The sequence below is a fragment of the Taudactylus pleione genome, unplaced genomic scaffold, assembly GCF_031769625.1.
Source record: "Taudactylus pleione unplaced genomic scaffold, aTauple2 ptg000251l, whole genome shotgun sequence".
NCBI classification, from domain to species: domain Eukaryota; kingdom Metazoa; phylum Chordata; class Amphibia; order Anura; family Myobatrachidae; genus Taudactylus; species Taudactylus pleione.
The window spans coordinates 6,461,155-6,483,924 of record NW_028284653.1 but is presented as its reverse complement, the minus strand read 5'-3'; the positions used below and the strand labels follow the sequence as shown (position 1 = coordinate 6,483,924).

Below are 22,770 nucleotides of genomic sequence, written 5' to 3'. Positions count from 1 at the left end.
ATATATATATATATATATATATATATATATGTGTGTGTATGTATATATATATATATATATATATATATATAGACAGAACTTGGATTGTCCGGCACTCAAAAAATGAATTCAACAGTCCGGGTGCCCTTCCTGCTGTAATCCATATGGTACAGGTATAGTATAGCGAAGTAGAAGCGGATGGCACTCCGGTAAAGAAATAATAAATCAGGCCACTCAGTAGTGGTAGTCAACGTTTCAGAGGCGTGACCTCTTTTATCAAGACCTTATAGACAAATACAAGACAAACACACAATAAATAGTCACTCACCAACGTGCATCTCTGTGCCTCGCTGCCCGTCCAGGCGCCGATGATGTCATCAATCGCGGCAACCCAATGGCATCACGGCTACCTGTGGGGGGCGTGGCTAGACTAACGTGCCCATCACCAAGACAACAGAACATACAACAATAAAAAGGCAGCATGGGTACGGCAACCAGTGCATACTGATCGCTGTGAGACAAGTACATAGATAGATCAAAGCGAGCCACAGCTATAAACGGCATAAGTACATCAATAACAGTGCCGGGCCGCACTGTAACATTTAAAGTGCACATATAAGCAGAGACTCAAACGGGGATGATGAAAAGTATGTGGGTCATATATCACGAATGTGCCCACAGACAATGAGCTGGCTGTGCAACCCCAGCCAACACAACGCTGTAAAAAAAGAGCTACTACAGAAAGCACGAAAGGGACAACATCTCATTGAGACCTGATGGATGCACTGCATTAAGAATGTGTATCCACCTTGCCTCTTTTTGCAACAAAATGTGACCTCTGTCCCCTCCCCTTACACTGGGGGGGACCCAATCTATCATTTTATATCTAAGGGTGCTCAAGCCGTGCTTGGAGTCCCGAAAGTGCCTTACCACGGGTTGCTCGGAAGGCTTACCATCGATCGCTGCTCTTATCCTGGACCTGTGGAGCGCCATGCGCTCCTTTAGTTGCCTCGTGGTTTTACCCACATACAGGAGCCCACATGGGTACCTTATGTAGTACACCACAAATTTGCTAGAACACGTGAGGGGGAACTGAATCTGGAACTTTTTGCCCGACCTGGGGTGCACAAATGTGTCTCCTACCTCTAAGTAGCTGCATGTAATACAACCAATATATCTATAATTCCCCGCTTTGCGGGTCAGTAAATGACTCCTCTTAGGGGATTTAAAGGAGGAGATATCATTGTGCACTACCAAATCTTTGATATTACTCCCTCATCTGAACGCGGGCATGATGGAGGAGTGTTTGAGAACCGGTAGGGAATCATCCCCAGTGAGAATGGGCCAAAGTTCTTTTGCAGATTTCATCAGTTTGCCACTTAATGCCGTGTATTGTCGCTATATTGACGACATCTTCATTTTGTGGTCCAATGGAGAGGAATCGTTTCTGAAACTGATGAATAACATCAATGAGAGAGATCTGGCAGTCAAATTCACGTTTGACCACAGCTTTCAGGAAGTACATTACCTCGATGTAGCCGTTAGGCTCAACAGTGACCTGGAAATTGAGACCTCAATTTATACAAAGAGGACTGATAGGAACAAATATCTGGATGCTTCTAGCTATCATCCCTTAGCGTCCAAAAAGGGCCTTCCATTTTCCCAATACCTGCGGATTATCAGAATATTCAGCAATAAGGGTGACGCCATCACACAGATGAATTTGATGACCAACAAATTCCTGGCTAGAGGATACCACCCTAAAACCTTAAGATCAGCGATGAACAAAGCCCTCTCAATCAGCAGAATGGATGCATTAGAGCCTGCCGCTCACAGCAAGAACAGCAAGCAACGCATTGTTTGGATCCAAGATTACACGGCATTAAGTGGCAAACTGATGAAATCTGCAAAAGAACTTTGGCCCATTGTCACTGGGGATGATTCCCTACCGGTTCTCAAACACTCCTCCTTCATGCCCGCGTTCAGACGAGGGAGTAATATCAAAGATTTGGTAGTGCACAATGATATCTCCTCCTTTAAATCCCCTAAGAGGAGTCATTTCCTGATCCGCAAAGCGGGGAATTATAGATGTATTGGTTGTATTACATGCAGCTACTTAGAGGTAGGAGACACATTTGTGCACCCCAGGTCGGGCAAAAAGTTCCAGATTCAGTTCCCCCTCACGTGTTCTAGCAAATTTGTGGTGTACTACATAAGGTGCCCATGTGGGCTCCTGTATGTGGGTAAAACCACGAGGCAACTAAAGGAGCGCATGGCACTCCACAGGTCCAGCATAAGAGCAGCGATCGATGGTAAGCCTTCCGAGCTACCTGTGGCAAGGTACTTTCGGGACGCCAAGCACGGCTTGAGCACCCTTAGATATAAAATGATAGATTGGGTCCCCCCCAGTGTAAGGGGAGGGGACAGAGGTCGCATTTTGTTGCAAAAAGAGGCAAGGTGGATACACATTCTTAATGCAGTGCATCCATCAGGTCTCAATGAGATGTTGTCCCTTTCGTGCTTTCTGTAGTAGCTCTTTTTTTACAGCGTTGTGTTGGCTGGGGTTGCACAGCCAGTTCATTGTCTGTGGGCACATTCGTGATATTTGACCCACATACTTTTCATCATCCCCGTTTGAGTCTCTGCTTATATGTGCACTTTAAATGTTACAGTGCGGCCCGGCACTGTTATTGATGTACTTATGCCGTTTATAGCTGTGGCTCGCTTTGATCTATCTATGTACTTGTCTCACAGCGATCAGTATGCACTGGTTGCTGTACCCATGCTGCCTTGTTAATGTTGTATGTTCTGTTGTCTTGGTGATGGGCACGTTAGTCTAGCCACGCCCCCCACAGGTAGCCGTGACGCCAGCGGGTTGCCGCGATTGATGACGTCATCGGCGCCTGGACGGGCAGCGAGGCAGAGAGATGCACGTTGGCGAGTGACTATTTATTGTGTGTTTGTCTTGTATTTGTCTATAAGGTCTTGATAAAAGAGGTCACGCCTCTGAAACGTTGACTACCACTACTGAGTGGCCTGATTTATTATTTCTTTACCGGAGTGCCATCCGTTTCTACTTTGCTATATATATATATATATATATATATATATATATATATATACATATACAGACAGGTGCATAAATATTGGGACATTGACAGAATTTTCATATTTTGGCCTGTATTCACCACCACAATGGCTTTGAAATAAAACAAACAAGATGTGCTTTAACTGCAGACTTTCAGATTTAATTTGAGGGTAATTACATCCAAATCAGGTAAACGGTGTAGGAATTACAAAGATTTCTATATATGCCTCCCACTTTTTACGGGGCCAAAAGTAATGGGACTATCAACTCAAAAGCTATTTCATGGACAGGTGTGGGCTATTCCCTCGTTATTTCATTATCAATTAAGCAGGTAAAAGGTCTGGAGTTGATTCTAGGTGTGACATTTGCATTTGGAATCAGTTGCTGTCGACTCTCAATATGAGATCCAAAGAGCTGTCACTATCAGTGAAGCAAGCCATCATTAGGCTGAAAAATCAAAACAAACCCATCAGAGAGATAGCAAAAACAGTAGGTGTGGCCAAATCAACTGTTTGGAACATTCTTAAAAAGTAAGAACGCACCGGAGAGCTCAGCAACACCAAAAGACCCGGAAGACCACAGAAAACAACTGTGGTGGATGACAGAAGAATTATTTCCCTGGTGAATAAAAACCCCTTCACAACAGTTGGCCAAATCAAGAGCACTCTCCAGGAGGTAGGTGTATATGTGTCAACAATCAAGAGAAGACATCACAAGAGTGAATATACAAGGTTCACCACAAGATGTAAACCATTGGCGAGCCACAAAAACAGGAAGACCAGATTAGAGTTTGCCAAACAACATCTAATAAAGCCATTACAGTTCTGGAACAACATCCTATGGACAGATAAGACAAAGATCAACTTGTGATGGGAAGAGAAAAGTATGGAGAAGGAAAGGAACTGCTCATGATCCAAAACATACCACCTCATCAGTGAAGCATGGTGGTGGTAGTGTCATGGCGTGGGCATGTATGGCTGCCAATGGAACTGGTTCCCTTGTATTTATTGATGATGTGACTGCTGACAAAAGCAGCAGAATGAATTCTGAAGTGTTTCAGGCAATATTATATGCTCATATTCAGTCAAATGCTTCAGAACTCATTGGACAGCGCTTCACAGTGCAGACGGACAATGACCCGAAGCATACTGCAAAAGCAACCAAAGAGTTTTTTAAGGCTAAAAAGTGGAATGTTATGCAATGGCCAAGTCAATCCCCTGACCTGAATCCGATTGAGCATGCATTTCACTTGATGAAGACAAAACTGAAGGGAAAATGCCCCAAGAACAAGCAGGAACTGAAGACATTTGCAGTAGAGGCCTGGCAGAGCATCACCAGGGATGAAACCCAGCGTCTGGTGATGTCTATGCGTTCCAGACTTCAGACTGTAATTGCCTGCAAAGGATTTGCAACAAAGTATTAAAAAGTGAAAGTTAGACTTAGGATTGTTTAGTTTGTCCCATTACTTTTGGCCCCTTAAAAAGTGGGAGGCACATTTAGAAACCGTTGTAATTCCTACACCGTTCACCTGATTTGGATGTAATTACCCTCAAATAAAATCTGAAAGTCTGCAGTTAAAGCACATCTTGGTTGTTTAATTTCAAAGCCATTGTGGTGGTGAATAGAGGCCAAAATATGAAAATTCTGTCAATGTCCCAATATTTATGCACCTGACTGTATATGTGTGTGTGTGTATATATATGAAAAAAATTGCTGGTACATCACATGATTTGATTGCAACTCCACTCCTCTGTACATTTTTTCCCCATGAATGGGTGGATAGGGGCCCCGGTGCATTGCTTTGCCAGGGCCACCACTGCTGTTAAGACTGCCCTGTGCCCAGGCAGGTCCTTCCAAGACTGCTGCTGTCTGTGAGGAGGAGGAGGGGCCATGCACAGACAGACAGGAGAGACAAGTCCCATGCTGTCTATTGTTGTATAGCATGGACCCTGGGAAGGGATAGATGTAAGCTGACTGCCCCCTCTGTGCTTTCCCTGCTCTCCCATTCCCTTTCCCTGCGGAATCGCGGATCCTCTGCTGGTGCCCCCTCCTTTTGTCACCCTAGGCATATGCCCTGTCTGCCCCCCGCCTCCCCTCCCCAGCTGCGCCCCTAATGTATAGTGAGATTGGTACCTATGTTTAATAAGAATCGTTAGTGTACCTTTACTCATGCTCATTAGGTCTAGCAGCCAAATAAAGAAGAAATTACACTGGGGCTCAATAGGTTCATCAGCCAGTCAGATGTGATGTGATGGAGAGGGGCAAAGGTACGGTCCTAGGTATGTTGTGTTTTTGTGAGGAAATGAAACTCTGATGCTGGAGTTCAGTGATTATTTGCTATTGCTCATGCGCAAAATATTCTACGTTGTCCTGAGTGTATGAACAAATGCGCTGTTGCGTACAGGACTGCTGGCATCAGAAATGGTGAGGAAAAAAAATGGGTGTTTCTGGGTGGTGACTGGGAGGTGGTCTGTATAAGTGTATTATGGGAGTGTCACAGGCGTGTCAGTGAAAGCTGCTGTGTCCTTATATGCAGAGCCACAGCCACATAGGCCATGTCCAGGCGGAGACCCTGCACCTGCCATAGGCTTGGTGTAAGTGTCGATGAGGCACCGTTGGTGGATTGTCCAGAACCCCTGGAAGTGTAGTGTGCAGAGATGCTGGAAGTTGGCATCTCAGGTCTTGCACATTCTGGCACAGGCTATTACACAAGGGGAAGGGCATATTATCGCAGCTCCACATAAAAATGCAGCCGCGTGCACCCTAATGTGTAGTGCTGGTATGATGCAATGAGGGCAGTAATCTATCATTAGATATAAACAAACAACTTGAAGTAAAAGTAGATGGTTTAGGGTTTCTATTGTCCTAATAGACTATGACAAGTCTACTAACTGGCTAAGGTAAAGCCAGTTAAGAAATAATCAAATTTACCCAAAATGGGTCACTCTGATGTAAATGCTAAATACTTTATTTGGAACAGGGCAGACTGGTTTATCATTCAAAACATATACTGTATTGTGTGTCACTATGGACTGGTGTTTGCCATTGCTGTAGAAGCAATCTGAGACTTAAATTTGGTACCAGCTACTGGAAAACTTGTCTGGAAGGTAATAACCTTGATCCTTCATTATGAATGGTTGTTGGTGCTGACTGATGTCTGCTGGAGGAGCGCAGAGCAAGCTGATTACCAGCAGGCTTTAGGTTGATCATTGCTCCCTGTTGGTGATGGAAGTTGCAGACCATACTTGTCTACTTTTGAAAAAGAATTTCAGGGAGATTGTGAAAGCATCATCTAAGTATGGCGCTGAAGAGGGTGTGTACTGCTCCATCTGAGAGGTGTGTCTAAAACTGACTTGCATCCAACTGTAAATGAGCCCGAAAGCAGTTGCATTCATAGTTCAGCACATAACACAAATCACCTATAATTCATCACACATCCTGGGGCACACAGCCACTCATTTAGCCATCCTTGTGCTGGAGAGTGACACACATTTTCTTGTAGAACACGTTATTCTTCTCCTTAGTGTTTCCTCTGTGATGGGCAGAGAATGATGACATTATAACTGATTTGCGCACACTCAGGCCAGCCTCTGGGAGACTGCAAGAGTCAGGGAGATCACCATTATTTCAGGGAGTCTTCCTGACATTCAGGGAGAGTTGGCAAAATGCTGCAGACACACTGATGTACATCACTATGGTGTGAGTGCCAAGGAGCACAATGATCATACGCCATTCATCGCCAACTGACAGTTTCCTCAGAGAACAGTGAAGTATGACTGGTGATGCTGTAGTCTGATTATTGTTTTCTGTATCTGGCAGCTGCTCATCTACAGGAGCTCGTGTAAGAATTAAGCAGCTTTTTCCAGCCCTGAGCTGGTTGCCGAGGTACCAATGGAAAGAATGGTTTGTTCTCGACCTTGTCTCAGGACTTTGTACAGGAATTGTTGCCACATTGCAAGGTACGTTTCTTCTTCATGCAGCTATCTTCAATAAAGATGTTACTGCCATTCATCAGTTTTCTTAAAAATGTTCAGTGGACACGTCAATCATATGCCTCATCTATATCTTTATTATTACAAGGCCAAGTTACGGATGAACTGGATAAGTTGATGAGCTATAAGTTGTCATGCTGCTTGCCTAAAAACAGTTGAAGAATGAGCTGAGCTACAGTGTGACTGTGAATGGAACTAGACATATAGTTATAGTGCATACCTCCTAACCTGTAGATGTGTGCATGCATTTCTTCCTCCTATCTGTGTGCATGTGAGAATGGGGCATGGCTACGTAACATTGGGCATTTCTCTGTCGGGGTATTCCCAGCACTCTTTCCCTCCCTTAGAAATACCCCTTCAATGCTGTGCGTACCTGCCTCTAGTACACAGGGCATTGATGGGGCACATGTCAGAGGTGCACACCTCCCAACTGGCCTGGAATCAAGAGAAAATCCAAATTTGTGGGGCAGAGATAAGAGGTATGCTCTTGTGAGAAGTTAGGGTGCCTATTTTACAAAAAACATCTATAAATAAACATAGGGGCCCAAATGTACTAGCCTGTGAGCTGTGGACACTGTAATATACTCTGACAATTTAGACCTTAGATTTACAAGAGTAATGTATTTTTATTCAGAAAAAGAATCCAAAAATCAGTGCCCCTTCATGGAAAGTAGTCAAATATTTATTATTTTATTACTATTATCCTTTTTTTTATATGTCGCCACAAAAGTACTGAGTGCCTGATCCAGTATGGATCACAATTGCAGCTGCATTATCGCACGCATTGAAACTTCAAAAATATGCTAATGTCTGCCACCGCCAGCATAGAGATGCCCACTGCTGCCTTCTCACATCCGTAATACCTCGCAGTCCTGCGTATACATCGGTAACATTGAAGCACATTGGCCCGTCACACACAATTACAGCAGGTCTGACCCGTCGCAGAAATTGCAAGCCTCGTCGCATGCAGTGAGTACACAAGCTGCGTAGGCAATCACAGTGGCTAATTTATGCACGCACAGTAAGATGCATACGCATGCGCAGTACTGTTGCAATTAAGTACGCTACTGAATCAGGCCCTTAAATAGAAACAGCATGACTTACAGTACATAAAATTGCAGGACATAGACAAGGTTTATAAACAATGCTGCTTCAGCAGTCATAATACCCAAATAAGCAGCGGGGCTGCAGAACCCAAAGGTTTATTGCTGTTGTTGCTGTTGTTGGCAGTGGGGTGGAGATGATGATATAAGTGAGTAAAGGTAAAGCACATGAGGGATAAGGGCCCTGCTTGTAAGAGCTTACTTGCCTGTCTTTCTGCTACAACTGTAGGTGTGTTTTCTTCAGCTTGCAGAGCATTACAAAATATCAGGGCCACACCTCTATATATTAGCACTTGGGGCAGCTCTGCACCACCCCCATCCCATTTCTTTGGCACCAATAGACCAACCTGCTTTCCCCCCACCAGTGTTACATGCTCCTCTCTGCTTCTTTGCTTTCTTTTTTGTTGCTCTTCTAATTTTTCTTCTGTCTCTGGACGGCTCTTATTCACTGTCAGTGACAGTGATGTACACTGCAAAGAAAAGGGAGCCAGAATCAAATTCCTCAATGGTGAATTTAATTTTATGAAAGATAGTGTGGTTTAGTAACATGGGGTCATCTAACCGCCGTTTCAGTGATTTCCGAGGTGGGTTAAACAGATCACTGTGTATATAATCACCAGCATGATCCATCCATGAGAATGGTGTAATGCCAGTATGAGTGATTACTTGGGCAAAAGAACATGAGATTAGAACCATGCCTACTCTAGAATAAATTTGATGTGGACTGGGGAAATGAGTGTAGTCCCTTGCCATTGAGTTTATAAACGCCAAGAATCTAATAGGGCCAGCCCTTGAAGACCATTGAAGAGATTACGGGTTGGTTGAGGAATATCTGGTGCAACTTTAGTGTATGGAGGAGAAGTTTTGTATAAGGTAGGATCTAGCACTGTGTTGTAGTATCCTCCAATAATAAGATGACCTTGAGTAACTCACTCAATGTGTCTAAAGAGGCTAGCAAAACATGCACACTGACCATTATTTACAGCATAAAGATTAATGAGTGAAACTTTCAGAGCGAATCGTGAACAATGAGAATGAAATAATGACCTTAAGGGTCGGCTATGGAGTGTGAGAGTGCAAAGGGGACTTTGCTACTAATTAAAATTGCTACTCCGAATTTATTGCAGTACGCGGGAGCAAAACAAGTTTGAGAATAATGCTTATCTCGTAAGAGAGAGTGATTACCAGTCATGTGAGTCTCTTGAAGGAACACGATGGGCTAAATGTAATAGACTATGAGCCGCTGCCGCTGCCGGAATACATGTTTTTTTCCGTTTTTGATTTCTTCCTTATAGGTTTCCTCCGAACATGTAGAAGGAGAAAATAAGACAAAAAAACTGATAGTGTAGTAGGTCAGAACTATTGTTATTATGTCCATACACTATATCTTAGGTTGCAATGTCCCAATCCAGAAAATAATGGGATGCATGTCAGTCTACGGGTAACAGGTCACCCACGTGAGAAAACATATAACTGGATGCTCACAATGCTGCTTACATCTAAATATTCACCATACATATAATGGCATCTTTATTCTTCCTAAATCCTGGTGTTCAAATCAATGGCTATCTGTACCTTTGTAAACACCACGTGATATTCACACTTATACAGCACACTAACTTGTATGCTTACACGTATTTTGCAGTGGATCCTCTTGTATAACGGTTTCTTTAGTAGTAATTCTTTTCAGTTCCTTTACTGGATTAATATCTATAAACAACTTCTTCTGGTAACATATTTCAACGTTTATTTATAGATACAAAAATAATGCTTAAAAAACTACATCAAATATCCATAGAATGTATAGGTACAAAATGTGTGCATTACTGATGTTAAACACCACTTAGAAAAAACATAGTTCAAAACAAAACCACACAAAGCAAACCAATAAAATAAGAAAGAAAAAAAAACTCAGGCATTCTTACCCAAGCAGTGAAGTAATGACTCACTATCAGGATTATATGCAGGTATACAAGCACCACACCAACGCGTTTCGACTGGTAGTCTTTGTCAAGGTAGTGGTGTCCACTCTATCTGGCCTTATATTTATACTGCATATGGTCCCACCCCATCTCCTGGGCAGGGTTATAGAAAAATACGATTTATACTGACTTAGATACATTAGACATCATAAAACCAGATAGTTTTTTAATTTGTTTTTATTTATTATTTTTTGTTTGAGCACCAACACACAATTTTTTTCACATCATAAGAAATTCCCTTTTTAGCTATATATTTCACTGATCTCAAATCTGAACCTAGTGATATGGTTCTGGTTTATTAATGGAATAAATTAATAAAAGTTATATTTTAGTTGTTTATTTGTGCGCCTGTCAGATACAACCGCTTTTCCTCTCTTTCTTTACATTTCTAGTAACGGTTGTCTAGGCAGCACCTCCTAATACAATATTTACAATAGAAATAAGGGGTTTATCATGAGGCATTTGATCACAACAGAAATTTACTGTGTGCAGATATACTCCTTTTTGTCTTTATATTGGTAGAATCTACTGCACTGCGAAAGAGGAGGCTGACCACACGGAGGCTGTACACTGGCCTGCTCCTCAGAGCAGACTATCAATGTCAGCTCTATCTTCATGACCAGGAAATAATCTCAGTGATAACAGTAGAAGGACTCAAGTTGGGGGGAATCTTCGTCTCAACACCTACCAACTGTAGACCATTACAAAGCAGGCAGTCCATGTGGCTTAGGAGATGCATTCGAGGCAGAGGTCATGGGAGGTTCAGTTAGAATTCCTAAGGTTTCCAAAATTTGTGGCCTTGTTTCATTGTTTTAGCCAGATGACTTGTGTTGTTTGCGAAAACCTGTAATTGAAAAGAAAAGTTACATCGATACTTTATATTATTATGTCGAAGCACTTTGGTGATTGGCTGTAGGTTTCTGCATTTGTGGATAGTGGATGGAGCAAGATCTTGAAATATCGGTATGTGCATGACTCGAAAATTAATAATGGGGTTGTCTCTTGTCCCAGCAACAATTTTCTCTTTGGTGCGGAAATAGTGCAGCCTTATGACAATATCTTGTAGGTTTTGTCCAAGAGATGGTTTAGATCTTTGGGCTCTGCGTTCTCTATCCAGCAGTAGATCATGCTTCTCAAGGTCAGGGAGGATATGCCTAAAGAGTTCCTTCAGAAAGATTGGCAATGACGATGGCAAAATTGTCTCCGTGATCTGTTCTCAAGATACTTTTGTTTCTCTTTAATATCATTGATCTCGGTCCTTAGTAGAGTGAGCTCCCTATCCAATACATTCTGGTAGCAACAAAGATCATCAATTTTGGATTCAAGAGCATCTGTTCAGAGATACCCAGAGCAGTAAGGTCAGACCTAAAATCATCTACGGCCATTATAGTTCTTGTTGGAAAGTTACCTTAATACCGTTTACCAGAGTGGTGAGAACCGCTTGTATGTTAGGGGGTCAATCTCCATCTCTGAAGGCGATGCTGGGTGAGGTGAACTTGATTGATCTATAGTTTGCATAGATGATTAAATATGCTCGTGGTGGTGGACGTGGCAGATTTTTAATTTATATGAGACATGACACTAATAAACTTGATCATATACTGGAAAAGTGAAATTGCTGGTATGGATAAAGCTGGTAGTGACGGAAATGAGAATGAGACAAAGATTCAAGGTAATGGTCAATGAAGAGGGCCCATAGGGGCCGGGATCAGACCATCAGCTGCAAGGCATCTTCATGCAGCAGAGATATTAAACCTTAATCAAGGCAATAAAGCACATTTTAAAGGATACATATAATGAAGAGCAGCAATGTGACTACCTATTTGTAATGTAAATTGTGATAATAACTGAGTACAGTGAGAGCAGCTACTGGAGCTACCAGTAATACTAACATTGTGCACAGACTATTAAAGATGATACTCTGAGGCCCTCCAGTGGTGGATATATTTTGGTGCCTGGATTTAACAAGTAAAAGTGAGCTAATGTCACACTATAAGTAGTGATTTCTGTGGGATGCAGAACCATGAGAGTTGCTTTGTTTGATAGCATATGTCTTTCAGGGACCAGGGGAAATCCTGCACTGACACAGAGATAATAATAATAATAATACAGGAGCCGTGGGGAAGTGCTGGTAAGGCTGGGTTAATAGGAGAACTTCTAGAATGGGGTGCAGGAGAACTCCCAGGAAAACCGGTACTCACTGGTACCTGTACTCACTGGTGGATTGAGGTGCTCCAGTGTCCCTACGGCATACTTGCCTACCCTCCCGATTCGGCCGGGAGCCTCCCGAAAATCGTGTGCTGCTTCCGGCCCCCCGGAAAGGCAGGCAAGCCTACTGGTGGCCACCACCCCATAGCCCCCCCCCCCCCGCGGTTACAATAGAAACCTCCGCAGCAGGGGGGCAGTGACGTGATTTGCACTGAATTGCATCATCGTGGCCCTGCCCCCGGCTTCACAGTGCCGTAAATCTCGGCATTGTGCAGAGGGGGCAGGGCCACGATGATGCAATTGCGCAGTCACGTCCCATGCTCTGCCCCCAATGCTGCATCATCACCGCGTCACGCCCCCTTTCTGCCACAACACGCCCCCCTGCCATTGAAGCCTCACAACTCCCACCCCGAAGGAGGAAGCTGTAAGTTGGCAAGTATGCTCTACGGACTGTTTTGTTTGCATGCCTGTATATGCATTCATATGGACACTGATGCATGGGTTTCAACTGCTATGCTTCTTTATTCAGCCATTTGCAAACTATAGACATACTGTACAGAAGACTGCACCCACTTCCCAGCAATCCCCATGGTCCTAGGGACCGTCACTGAAGATCCAGGCTTTCACATACAAGTTAAGGAGTGTCTACAAACATTAGGCATATCTAATGCAATAACATCACATCCTCTTTTCTTTAAAGATAAGCCCTGTATCCTTCAGTGCAACAATTCAACAATGTAATATGTTAAGAATATCATCTAACATGTTTCAATAAGTCTCTCAGGTCTGCAAATTTCTCTTTGGGATCTTTCATACAGAGCCTGTGTTTCATCAACCATGTTGGACCTTTCTTGAATCATGGTTTGTTCACCGTTATCCAGATTATCATACATGTCAGATGAAGGATATTCTTCAGTCATGTTGTCTTCATGTTGGTTAGGTTAAGATCTTAAATCCACCCGATTTCTTCTTACTTCTGTTCCATGCTCTGTGCGTATACTATAAGATCTTGGTGCTACTTGTGCTTGCACAGTACCTTTCTGCATCCAAATGCCTTTCTCATAGTCTCTGAGACGGACTTGGTCACCCGAACTAAGATCAGACAGGCTTTTTGCTCGTCTATCATGAAACAGTTTTTGTTTCACCTGTTGTCGTTCCTTACTCAGTCTGACTAATGTTGAACTATGCGTTTTAAGCAGTTCATCATGTATTGGAAGATTTGCTCTAATTCTCCTTCCCATCAACATTTGTGCTGGAGAGAATCCATTCTGCAGAGGTGTACTGCGGTAGATTAAGAGACTTGTAGAAATCTTCTTTACTTCCTGCGCTGTTTTCATGAGACTCTTTACAGTTTTTACTGAACTTTCCACCAATCTATTTGACCGTGGATAGTGGGGACTTGATGTGGTATGGACAAAGGGCCTGATTCAGGGCCGGACGCTATTTGCGGTCGTTCGTTCAGAAAAAAGGGGTGGCTATTCAAATGAACCGTTCGCTCTTTGCGATCTGTTCACGCCTCTAGGTCTGAACGAGTGAACAAAACTTGCGGTCGTTTTTTGGATAACTACGCCCCCTGGCCGCTCTCATCCTACGTCATGTCCGCTATTTATTAGCTTAATCGAGTACATCGACCAGCGTATGAACTGCTCGCTATTCTTGTGGTTGGTTTTTGCTACCACAATCTTGCGAGCAGTTCTGGCTATAAAATAACCCAGTGACGTGGTCAATGACGCTGCTGTATTAATTATGCACACCCTTAAAACGCCCGTTTTGACCTTTCAGCACGCCTGCGTTCGGATCTCCACTCCCCGTTTTCAAGCACCTTCCCTTGTTACCACCCACATACGCCTCATTCTGTCACTCAAAATAGCAGGCATTCGCTATTTAGCGAACAAACGATTTTCGGCCGCACTGACTGGTTCGCGCATGCGTATTACGATCCATACGCATGCGCAGTTGGGCAAACATCACTCGGAGCGAACGAGTGGCCACTTACGAGCGGCTCTGAATCAGGCCCTAATTCCCAATCATCAGCAAATTGTTTAAATTCAGCACAGAAAAACTGAGGACCATTGTCAGTGAACACCTCCATAGGAACACCATGCCTTGCAAAGATTGACTTCATGCAATTGATTACAGCTTTACTAGTAGTTGTATGTAGTGTCTTTACCTCAGGATAATTGGAATAATAATCAGTGATGACAATGTACATCTTCCCATTTTACAATCAAACAAATCTGCGCCTACCTTCTGGTATGGTCTCTCTGGCACTGCATGAGGACTCAGCAGTTCAACTTGTTGCTTTGGTCTATACATAAGACATAACTGACATGTAGCTGTTGTCTGTGCTATGTCTTGGTTCATTCTTGGCCAATACATCACTTCACATGCCCTCCCCTTACATTTTTCTTCTCCTAAGTGGCCTTCATGTATCTTGCACAGCATAGTTTTTCTTAGTCGTGCAGGCATGACAAACCTATTACCTTTGTAAATGATGTAATTGATAACAGTAAGGTCACTGCGGTGCATCCAATAATCATGAATTGACAGCGGACAAGCATTTTTTTCTGCTGGCCATCCTTTTAGAATGATGTCTTTTAACACTTTCATTGTGTCATCTGTCTCTGTTTCTTTTCTAATCTGTTCTTGTCTTGCAAGAGACACTGGGAGAGAAGCTACAATCAAATCCACATATGCTTCTATCTCTTTGTCCATTAGACTTCCAGAACCTTCACTTTTGTCCACAGCATGAGAAAGTGTGTCAGCAATGTACAGGTATTTACTGGGACAGTACAGCAATTGTACATTCTGTAGTCTTATAAGCATTCGTTAAATTCTCATGGGACAGTCATGCAACGATTTAGTCATGATAGCTACCAATGGCTTGTGGTCAGTTTCTACTGTAACGCTTGACCATACACAAATTGATGAAATCTCTCACATGCATAGATTATTGCTAGAAGTTCTTTTTCTATCTGAGCATACCTTGTTTCAGCACTTGTCAACGCTCTAGATGCATAGATTACAGGTTGCCATGTATCTTCATGTTCTTGCAACAATACATATCCTAGGCCAAATTGAGAAGCATCTGCTAAAATTCTTATTCTTTTTGCAGGATCAAAGAATCTTAGTACCGGTTGCTCTGTAATGGTTGATTTCAGTTTTTGCCAACTTTCTTCTTGTTCATGTGACCACATCCACTCATTATCTTTGTCCAATAACCATCTAAGAGGAGCTGATTGTTCTGAAAGTTGAGAAATAAATTATCCTAAGTAAGTAATCATTACTAGGAATCTTCTGAAGTCATCTTTGTTGTTAGGACGTTCCATATTCACTATGGCTGATATTTTCCTTGGGTCAGGCTTCACACCTTGATCTGAAACTACGTCACCCATAAAGGTAAGTGTTTTCACGCCAAATTCACATTTGTCCTTGTTTAGCTTTAGATTCACTTTTCTGGTAAGTTCCATCATTTGTCTCAATCTAGAATCATGTTCTTCCTTTGTAGAACCCCAGATAATAGTGTCATCATTGTTTCAACACCTGGAATATGTTCAAAAATCATGTGTATTCTTTTGTGGTATACTTCTGGAGCGGACAGTATCCCATATGGTAGTCGAAGAAATCTGTATCGACCTTCTGGTGTATTAAATGTTCACAGCTTTGAGCTGGTTTCATCTAGCTTCATTTCCCATAATCCTGAAAATGCGTCTAATTTACTGAACCATTTTGCTCCCGCAAATTGCGACATGATTTCATCTCTGGTTGATAATTTGAAATGTTCTCTTTTAATAGCTTTGTTTAAATCTCTTCCAGTTTTCAGACAAATTACCAGACATTTGCATGCCTGTTGGAGGAGACAGCTTATCCATTGCTACTCACAGTTTGATGTGACAAGAGCACAAGGCAGAGTTTTCATATACTGAGTATCACAGCTTTGCAGACTTTTGCAGGATCATCTCACACTCTAAGCACTAGCAGAGTCCATTTTACACTTCTTCTGACACCATGTTTTGTTTGCATGCTTGTATATGCATTCATATGGACACTGATGAATGGGTTTCAACTGCTATGCTTCTTTATTCAGCCATTTGCAAACTATAGACATACTGTAGACAAGACTACACTCACTTCCCAGCATTCCCCATGGTCCTAGGGACTGTCACTGAAGATCCAGGCTTTCACATACAAGTTAGGGAGTGTTTTCAAACATTAGGCATATCTAATGCAATAACATCACACAGATCAACAGGCACTAGGCTGCCTAAGCGCTGTGCAGGGATCCCAGCAACTGATTTTGCAGTGATGAGCCAGCTAAGTTGCTCCGCCGGCCACAACAGATGAAGGATGCAGGGCTGAAACACTCAGTGTCAGAGCACGGCATCTATTCTCAGTGTAGGGGGAGCCTGGGGGCAGCCCACCATCTCAGAGAGTGCTGGGCATGCCCCCACAGTGACGTGGGTGGGGGGTAATGTGAGGCTCCGCTCCCTTTCCCACCGGCCCCACCCCTTTTCGGATTGGTAGTCTGTCATCGCATCACATGATTTGATGTCGGAAGCCTGGCAACCATTCGATGCTGGGCTTCTGACATTTTTGTACACTCAGCGCCAATTACTCCTATTACCTTATTTAACATTGTTCACAAGGGAGGGACCCCTGAGATATGGAGTAGGCTGCAGGGATTCCTTAAATTACAGGACAGCACAGTTCAATACCAGCCATTTTAAATCAGGCTTGAATTGCCCATTAAAGTACTAGAGGATCCTCCTGCTGTACCTCACAAAAAAGTGAGTCAATTGCCCTCTAATATAAAGTAATCTGTAGTCAAATAAGACAATTTTATGCATGATTCTGTGTGTATATGTATGTTCTGCAATCTGCATGCTGAGTTTTCAACTCAACAGTGACTCTGTATCTGTATTTACTTAAAGATCTCACATTGACTTTCAAAAGTCCTATACAGTTGGTACAATATTGGGGGGAAAAAACCTTATAATTAATACAACCTACACTAAGAGACAAAATGAATAGCTTACAAAGAGTGTCATGTGTTAATTATGTATTATAACATATTTCTAGAGAAAAATTGTGTGCAGCCGCCATTTTGGAGTATCCGTGTGGCTGTTGACCAGCATAAATAATTACTGTTTAGCCTCTCTAATCAATGTGGTATATATGATGCTAGCTGATATTATGTCTTTTAGGTCTGGCTTTCGCATTACTTGCTGAGATACCTGTTGGATATGGCCTTTACTCATCATTCTTTCCCATCCTGCCATACTTTTTCTTGGGAACATCTAGACACATTGCAGTTGGTAGGTTCTTGTGAATCCCAAACAGAGAATATTCGGGGCAGATTTATCAAAGCTTGGAGAGATAAAGTGGAGAGAGCTAAAGGGGGAGATTTATCAAAGCTTGGATAAAAAAATAAGGTGGAGAGAGATAAAGTACCAACCAATCAGCTCCCAACTGTCAATTTTATCTCTCACCAATTAATCTTTCTCACAGATCTGCTTTAGGAGCATGTTTAAAGTTATAATGCTCGCATGGTTAAAATGCTGTAAATAGCATTTTACCCAGTGGTGGATTTTACCTTAGGGCTGACAGCTCCCCCAGTAAAATCTACCACCCACAGAGACTACCTAGCAGTTGCAGTAACTTCCCATTGGATACGCTCCCTGCTAATCACAGAAAGACAGTCCCAGGGAGAGGTGTGTTGTCCCCTGGGACTGCTAGTATGGACTGCTATTAGCAGAGAGAGTGCTTCCAATGGGAAGCCACTCTCCTGCTATAACAACAGCCCTATCTGGCTTCTAGGGGCTGCAGCCGATGCATTTCCTAACAGCCTGGGCTGCTTGTCAATTTTTGTGTGTTTGAGGGATCGCAATCCCATGCATGTGCACAAGCCAGCTGCACGTTTTAGACCAACAGAAAACAGAACAGCAGACCCCATCGGAGGTAGGAGCCACCACTGATGTTAATTACAGTATATTAAGATTCTGGCGCTGGCCTTCTGGTATCTACATAGTGACTGCAGACATCCAGTGGGAGATGTACTAAGCCATGAAGAGTGATAAAGTGGAGAGAGATAAAGTACCAACCAATCAGCTCCTGTCATTTTTCAATCACAGCCTGTAACATGACAGTTAGGAGCTGATTGGTTGAAGCTTTATCTCTCTCCACTTTATCCCTCTCCATGGCTTAGTACATCTACCCCCCAGACTTCATCCCCTTCAGCTCATTTATACAACTTTCCATCTCTCTGAGCCATGATTAACTCCCTTAGTCATTTCTTTGACTTGAGTACCACGTACAGTTTTGAGTAAACATGTGCTGCTTTGAGACCATCTGTTTATGGGGGTGTATTTCCATTAATGAAAAAAAACAAAAACTTTACCTACAATTTACACCAACAGGACCATTCCCAGTTATCTGTTTAATGGTGGGACAAGTTGTGGTTACTATGGCTCCAGATGAAAAGTTCTTAATCATCAACTCTACAGATCTAAATGAAACAAATATAGACTTTGAAGCCCGGGATGCTGCAAGAGTTGTAATTTCAAGTACACTATGCTTCTTCATTGGAATCGTACAGGTAGTGCATGTTATGTCTTTTATGAATTCATTGCTCAGTGCAGTCACAACAATTTCTGCAAGAATGCACCTTTTTTGTACACCATAGGCATTGCATTTGCTGGAGTGATTTTGTGAGGGTGTGGTAGTAATTGTGGACATTCAGAATGTTAACACCAGATTGTCGACATTCAAAATGTCGACATTGATGGGAGGTCGGCAGGTTGACATTCACAATGTCGACATTGCCAGAATGTCAACATTGTAAATGGCGACAAACTGCATTTCAAGCATACAGATTATCACTCCTGAGGTGAGTATCCTAATCCTGATCCTAACCCTAATTACAGCCCATCCCTAATCCTAATCGCATCCTAACCCTAATTCTAACCCCAACCCAAAGCCTAACCCTAAGGCTAACCCCAACCCAAAGCCTAACCCTAAGGATAATCCCAACCCTAAGGCTAACCCCAAACCAAAGCCTAACCCTAAAGTGAACCCCAAACCAAAGCCTTACCCTAAGGCTAACCCCAACCCAAAGCCTAACCCTAAGTCTAACCCCAACCCAAAGCCTATCCCTAAGGCTAACCCCAACCCAAAGCCTAACCCTAATTCTAACCCCAAACCAAAGCCTTACCCTAAGGCTAACCCCAACCCAAAGCCTAACCCTAAGTCTAACCCCAACCCAAAGCCTATCCCTAAGGCTAACCCCAACCCAAAGCCTAACCCTAATTCTAACCCCAACCCAAAGCCTAACCCTAATTCTAACCCCAACCCAAAGCCTAACCCTGAGGCTAACTCCAACCCCAACCGAAAGCCTAACCCTAAGCCTAACCCTAAGGCTAACCCCAACCCAAAGCCTAACCCTAAGGCTAACCCCAACCCAAAGCCTAACCCTAAAATTCTCCAAAAATTGTCTGTTGCAATTCTATTGTTGAAATTCTCAACAATAGAATTTGTGAATAGAAAATGAATGAACATATTTTCAATGTCGACATTCATACCATATCCAGATTCTTGTGTCAACATTTTGGATGTCAACATTAGAAACATACACATATATAGGGACAGAGCGGAGAGACACTGGGGCAATAAGTAGGAGGTGACTTGTCATATGCTGGGTCATCCTAGCGGTGGCAGAGGGGGGCGGGGGCAGCAGTGCGCGAGGTGACCTGGCATATGCCATATCACTTTACTTTAGTGGCGGCCGGTGGGTGTAGGGGTATAGCAAGGGTGGCCTGCGGCAGTGTGTGTGGACTTTACTATAGCTGCGTCGCTGGCAGTTGTAGGGACAGAACGGGGGCACTGGAGCAGTCAGCGTGCCCACTGTCAATGTCTATAGATGCTGCAATCATGCTTTGTGCATCTTTAGACACCATCATCGGTTGCACCATTGAAAATGTTACAAGTCCTATGCTAGGTGAAGATCTTCTATATGGCCTCCAATGTCAGCGTCTCTGTACACAACCACTTTAAGCAACACGCCCATGTCACTCCAATAACACGCCCATAGTAAGTTACATCTGCATCTAATTAACCACCTGTAACCGCCTAGGAAAGCCCAACACATTTCTAATACACTACACTACTTGGTACATGCATCTGAATCTGTACAAACACCAACGGGACACATGTGCTGTGCAACTCAGTTGCATGTGCAGACAAAAAGCAACACACAAGAAAAAGAAGCCCCCACAGGGAAAAATCACACACATTGGCCTACACAGGATAAAAATAAAACACAGTTATTTTATGATTGCCCCCACAGGAAAAAATAAATAATACACACATTGATTCTCCCCACCCCTAGAGAAGACTGAGTGACCTCACCGGCTTGGCTGTCACAGACAGCTGCGGAGCTAATAGCAAAAGACCAGCCTCCAGACCAGTGAGTGCCTCCAGTCACTCCAGAAAGTCCAGACCAGTGAATGTCTCCCTACAGAGAGGGCAGACCAGCCAGTGGGTTGGAACTTGGTCCTGCTCCCTCACTTACCCGGGCCCTCAGAACCTCATAACCGTCCTCAACCCTTGACACTTCAGCCCTTCATCACCGTCCTCTGCCCCTCACCACTATCCTCAGCCTTCACCACTATCCTCAGATGCCATTCCCTCACCACCATCTTCTGTCCCTCTGAACCACCCTCAGCATTCATCATCATCCTTAGCCCTTCATCACCTTCCTTAGCCCCTCATCACCTTCCCCAGCCCTTGTCTCTTAGCCTCATCAGTTAGTAGACTGTAACTTGTTTCAAGATTGCAAAGTGCAATATATATATTATTAGCCCCCAAAGGGAGAATATGAATATTACTTTACTTATGATAATTCTACAGTTTGCTTTGTGGTATATGCGTGATATATGGGGCCAAATGTAATAGTGTGAGAGGTTAGAAACATGAGAACATGGAAACTCACATGGTTTTAGACTCAAAAAACTCTCACGATTTAAACTCTCATCCAGATGTTTTCCCACATTGAAGATAAAACTCGACCAATGTGACAGTGGGAGAGGTTACTGCTAAACTCTCACATTTTCTAGAACTCTTCCTATATCATTTGGCCCATGGTCTTTAATGCTATAGATTTATAATACTATGTCCAGGACATTCCAATAACAAAGCCAGATAAAAAAAAACCCCTGCCTTTGGACCTGATTCTGAGTTGCACTCAATACTGATGTTCATGCAAATAGTCAGAGTTTTAGGAGCGTGTTATGGAAGTATCGCATTACTGGTTGTGAACTCAGACACTTAATTGCTTACATTGGAGGCCATATTCTGATGGAGATTCTACACCTAGAATGGGGCAGACGCAAGTTTCCATAGTGCACCTGATGGTAGCATCTAAAGACGTAGCAAGCGGGATTGTTGCATCTAGAGATGCACCAAGTGGGCGTCCCAGTCCTTGCTCATGCAGATGAATGTTAGTACACAAGAGGAAGGGCTATTACTAGAATCGGCATAAAATGCGACTACGCTAAAAGACGATAAAGCAATTGCAGCAGCGTGCGACTCAGAACCAGCACCATTGTGTTGTAGACCTTCTAGCACTGTGATATATTTTGGAGAATAAACAAAGTAACTATCCATTTTTTGCTGTCAGCTTGTATTAGGGGCTCTTCAATTTGGATTTGTTATAAGGTACCTGGGGGATCCGCTAGTTCGAGGGTTTACCACGGCTGCTGCTTTTAAAGTGTTCCTCTCACAGATCAAACTGATTTTCAATATACCATCAACAAACTACAGTGGAGTGTTGTCCGTGGTTTATGTAAGTGCATGAAATCTTTTGCTGATTCATGAAAAAAAGGAATTTATTTAAATGTTTTGCTTTATGGTAAAAACACTAATTATTCATTATTATTTTTATTTAGACAACTATTGACATCTTTGCCAACATTAGTAAAACAAACTTCGCTGATATGATTGCTGCATTTCTAACTTTAGTGACATGTTTGGCGGTGAAAGAATTAAATGAGCGATACAAACATGTTCTACGCATTCCTGTTCCCATTGAAGCAATTGTGGTAAGTTAAATATTGTAAGAGTAATCAGTTAAAGGGAATCTCTCCAGTGAATTTAATTAATTTCATGTGATAGTCACCATCTTTAAGCTTCAGCGTGAGTATGAGGAAAAAGTATCATTAACGTTAAGGGGCCTATATATCAGAGCCGCGACTAGGGGGAGGACTAGGGGGGCACTTTATTTGAGGGGTGCTGGGACGGTCGGAGCCAAGAAGTGGGAAACCTGTGATGAGTCGGAAGCATGCCATGATGGGGGTAGGAATCACAGGGTAAGCCGGAATAAGGACTCCCTCTCTCAGAGGACCCCCTGGCAGGAGCTACCCTGA

The 22,770-nt window shown here is 43.0% G+C and overlaps 1 protein-coding gene across 1 annotated transcript in view; it reads left to right on the top strand.

The window, feature by feature from the left end:
• LOC148515269 (pendrin-like) overlaps nucleotides 1-22,770 on the top strand; it is a 95,232-nt gene that overhangs the window by 25,465 nt on the left and 46,997 nt on the right. The window contains exons 3-7 of the mRNA XM_088480260.1: nucleotides 6,887-7,026; nucleotides 17,557-17,667; nucleotides 18,769-18,947; nucleotides 22,026-22,190; nucleotides 22,294-22,446. Of these exons, the coding sequence (XP_088336386.1) occupies nucleotides 6,887-7,026; nucleotides 17,557-17,667; nucleotides 18,769-18,947; nucleotides 22,026-22,190; nucleotides 22,294-22,446 (748 nt within the window). The remainder of the gene's footprint in view (nucleotides 1-6,886; nucleotides 7,027-17,556; nucleotides 17,668-18,768; nucleotides 18,948-22,025; nucleotides 22,191-22,293; nucleotides 22,447-22,770) is intronic.